The sequence below is a fragment of the Rhagoletis pomonella genome, unplaced genomic scaffold (genome assembly GCF_013731165.1).
Source record: "Rhagoletis pomonella isolate Grant_MI unplaced genomic scaffold, Rhpom_1.0 Rhpom_scaffold_00001, whole genome shotgun sequence".
NCBI classification, from domain to species: domain Eukaryota; kingdom Metazoa; phylum Arthropoda; class Insecta; order Diptera; family Tephritidae; genus Rhagoletis; species Rhagoletis pomonella.
The window spans coordinates 77,823,767-77,827,880 of NW_023458555.1; the positions used below are offsets into that span (position 1 = coordinate 77,823,767).

Here is a 4,114-nt window from a genome sequence, read left to right on the forward strand (position 1 = left end):
GGAACGCCTGAGAAGAGAGGTCGTCCACCACTTCAAGATGAACAGCCCTTGTTGCCATGCAAATGAAAATGGCGAGGTAGGTTTTAACCACTGTGCGAGAGCGTTTCGTTCCCGTACGCAACATAAATGGACCACAATAGTCGACGCCGGAAGCAGCAAAAGGTCGTGCAGCGCTAACGCGCTGCCTAGGTAGTGGGGCCATCTGTTGCATCAACAACGCTCCGCGATGTCGACGACAAATCACACAGCGGTGGATGGCTCCTTTGACGGCCTGGCGGGCATTCAAAATCCAGAAGCGCTGTCTGAGAGTCTGAAGCATCAGTTGCGTTCCCCCGTGAAGGGTTTGTTCGTGAACTTGTCGGACGAGTAGCGTGACCAGAGGACTGGATCTCGGCAAGAGGATTGGGAAACGCCGCTCGTATGATAAGTCAGCCCTTTGAATGCGTCCACCCACTCGCAACATGTGCTTGTCATCAAGTAAGGGATTCAACGGCATAAGTCGACTGGAGTGTGCGATGTGTCTTCCACTCTTCAGCTGCTTGACCTCACTGCTAAAGGCATCCTCTTGGTCCATACGAATCAAAACGTCTAATGCATCGTCGAATTCTCTTGCACCTATAACCCGCTTACGCAGATGTTGACGTGAACTAAGCCATCGCAGGATAATGGCCACCGTACCTAGAAGGCGTTGGATGGAACTGAAGCGCTCGGTGAGTAGTATGACCTTACCATCACGTTGTCGTGTTTCAATAGATCGCGCAGCACTGATAACTGCAGTGCATGAAATGATGCGCTCTTCGGCACTTACTGTATTCGCTTCGTCCCCAAGTAGGGGAAGCGCTTTGTTTCTTACAGGGATGTCTTTCTCCAGCCAGCTTGGGCCCTGCCACCATAGCGGATGCTCCAGCAGTTCGAGGGGTGATATGCCTCTACTCGCGCAGTCGGCGGGGTTCTGTGCCGACCGGATATGATGCCATCGATCGGGCGAAGTGAGCTCCTGGATCTGACGTACTCGATTCGATACATATGGCTTAAGCGTTGTTGGCTGTTTCTTTATCCAACAAAGAGCGATCGACGAATCCGACCACAAATAATAGGGGGCGTTCATCAACCCCAAAGCGCTTCTTACTGCTTGGAGTGTTTCTGCCAACAAGAGCGCTGCCGAGAGCTCGAGACGTGGTATGGTAGATCCCTTAAGTGGAGCCACCTTAGTGCGCGCTGTCAGCAATGCGAGTTGTACTCTTTCGCCTGCGCCTACAGTTCTTGTGTAAATCACTGCTGCGTAAGCTTGCGAACTAGCATCGCAGAAGCCGTGTAAAGTCGTTTGCACACCGGGCGCCATGCCTAACCATCGATTCACACGAACTTTGTTGAGTATCTCCAGCTTAGACCGATAGTTTATCCAATCGTCGCGAAGATCATCAGACAACGGTGCATCCCACGAAAGACCAGCGGACCACATTCGCTGTATAAACACCTTACCCTGGACCACCACCGGTGCCAAAAAGCCCGTGGGATCAAAAAGCTGAGCAACTTCGCTGAGAACCCGTCGTTTAGTTGGGGTAGGACCTGCTTGCTTGAGAACCACCTGGAAGACGAACTGGTCAGCGGCAGCATCCCACCGTAATCCAAGAACGGAAGCCGTAGGAGGGTTTATTTCTAAACCTGCGGAGGAAGAAATGTTACCGGTCAAGTATTCCATTACCTCAGCATCATTGGAGTTCCATTTCCTCAATGTAAATTTCCCAGCGGAGAGAATTTCATCAACATTGTGAGCTAAGACCTTAGCGTCGTTTGCGTTCTCACAACTGGTCAAAAAATCGTCAACGTAAAATGACGTTAAAATGGTATCGCGCGCTTTCGCGGCTTGCCGGTGGTCCGATATTACGTTGTGATTGTCGCGTGCACATTGTTGGAGTGCACGTATGGCATTATACGGGCTGCACGCCATACCATACGTAACCGTTGTGAGTCGATATACCTTGAGTTCATCCGAGGGTGACTCACGCCAAAGGATCCGTTGGAAGTCTCGGTGTATGGGGGCAACGAGTACCTGCCGGAACATTTTCTCAATGTCGGCTGTTAGGGCCACCCTATAGCGTCGGAAACGTAAAATTATATTGATGAGCGAGTCTTGGATGGTCGGGCCCACTATTTGCAACTCATTTAGTGACACGCCAGTACTAGTTGGTGCCGATGCATTGAACACCACTCTAAATTTGTTGGTTACAGCGTGGTGGGGAATGTAGTAGCCGTTGGTGTGATCACCTACGTTATTTACGGGTTCCATATGGCCAAGACTTACGTACTCACGCATGAACTTAGTGTAATTATCTTTAAGCTCAGAGTCACCAACGAGACGTCTTTCTAGGCGTTGAAATAGGCGAAGGGCGTGCGCATATGATTCGCCAAGTCTCGGTGCATCGCGGCGGAACGGCAGCTGCACCATGTAACGTCCATCACTAGTACGGGAGTGTGTGGCTGCAAATATTCGACCACATTCATCATCATCGTCTGATGCACACACGGGGACCTCCTGAAGCTTCCAAAAATTGTGAACTAATTCTTCCAGCACCAAATCATCCTCGACTAGCTTTGCGCTGAGCACGAGAGATGAGTTCTCCTTCGACGAAACTTTTGACGCTGGACCAAAAACTACCCAACCAAGGCGAGTGCGTTGAGCATAAGGTTCATCTGGTCTGCCACCGATGATGTCACCCTCCACGATTCTACCCCAGGCATCAGCTCCAATGAGACAGTCTATAGCCCCAGGTGTACCAAAATATATATCGGCCATATCGAGGCCAGCCAGGTGTTGCCACTGGTTAACGTCTAAACGCACGGCAGGAGTGTCCGATGTGATTGACGGGATCACCAAAGCGTTGATTTTGGTTTCAAAGTTTGAATGCAATGACTTTATGGTTACAATAACACTACCCGTAGTTCGAGTACTAATACTCGATCCAATCCCCTCTACATTCAATTCGCATTTGTGTATTTTTAATCTCAATGATTTAGCTAAGCGATCTTTAATAAAACTAACCTGCGAACCTGGATCGCACAAAATTCGAACCAATCGTTGAACTGCTGCATTCCCATAGATGTATGCACGCGCTGTTGCCAACAGAATCGTAGGTCTGGCTTGGGCAACGCAGGTTGTCATTGGCGAGGTTAGTCATAAGTTTGGAGCAGGCTGGACAGCTTGCGGGGTAGCCTCGATGACCTTTGAGCTGGACTGGGAGCCTGAAGCTGCTACTCCTGTTTGGCTCTCGCGACAAAACAGCGTGTTATGCTGTCGACCGCAATTACGGCAACCACCAGAAGAACATTGTTTCGACGAATGTCCAGCCCTTAAGCAATTATAACAAAGCTTCGATCCCTTAACCGCCTCAAAACGTGCCCCGGGCGACATTGCTGCAAGGGTGGGACATCTCGTGATACGATGAATGCCATGGCAATGGGCACACTTCCCATCCACCGTGGAAACCACGTTAGATTTTACTGTTCGCGGCAATCGCACCGACTCAATGGATGTTTCCTGGCATAGGCTATGTGCTCTTTTTTCTAGAAATTTCAGCAAATCCTCCAACAGCGGTATCTCATGTGAAGAACAACGCATAGACCACTCGCGTTTCGTGATAGTAGGTAGCTTGGAGGTAACGATGGGAACTGCCAATGCATCCCATTTATCGACAGGCACCTCCATAACCCGCAACGCGCGTAGCGACTCGTGAACCGTGTCCACAATGGCAAGCAAAGACTTGGCCGATTCTTCTGTCGACAATTTTAAGTTAAGGAACCGCGTCACATGGATTTCTGCGAGTTGCTTTTTGTTATCATAACGGTCCTTTAACGCGCGCCAAACCTCCTCGTAGCCACCCGAATAAACACCACCTATGAGCGGGACCTCCTTTGAATTGACAGATTGCCGAAGCTTCCCTAATTTGAACGCTTCTGGATAGGAGGACTTGTGTACGAGAGTCTCAAATGCGTCCTTAAACGCAAGCCAATTACACATCCTCCCATCGAATACCGGAATCACCAGCGGGTCAATTTTCAGGTCGACAGAACGCCCATCCAACAGAGCGCTATGAGTGTTGAGCACGTGGTCGGT

General features: G+C 50.0%; 2 protein-coding genes across 2 annotated transcripts in view; both read right to left on the reverse strand.

Moving 5' to 3' along the window:
• Window positions 1-3,163, reverse strand: part of LOC118733404 — a 9,799-nt gene extending 6,636 nt beyond the window's left edge. Inside the window, exon 1 of the mRNA XM_036462779.1 lies at window positions 455-3,163. Coding sequence (XP_036318672.1) covers window positions 455-3,163 — 2,709 coding nt within the window. The remainder of the gene's footprint in view (window positions 1-454) is intronic.
• Window positions 3,164-3,175: 12 nt separating this feature from the next.
• Window positions 3,176-4,018, reverse strand: LOC118733410. Its single transcript, XM_036462788.1, has one exon. It carries the CDS (start codon window positions 4,016-4,018, stop codon window positions 3,176-3,178), a length of 843 nt encoding a protein of 280 aa, XP_036318681.1.
• Between the last annotated feature and the right edge of the window lie 96 nt (window positions 4,019-4,114).

Coding starts and splice junctions, on each gene's coding strand:
- LOC118733410 (XM_036462788.1), bottom strand. CDS start 4,018: ATGTGTAATTGGCTTGCGTTTAAGGACGCATTTGAGACTCTCGTACAC.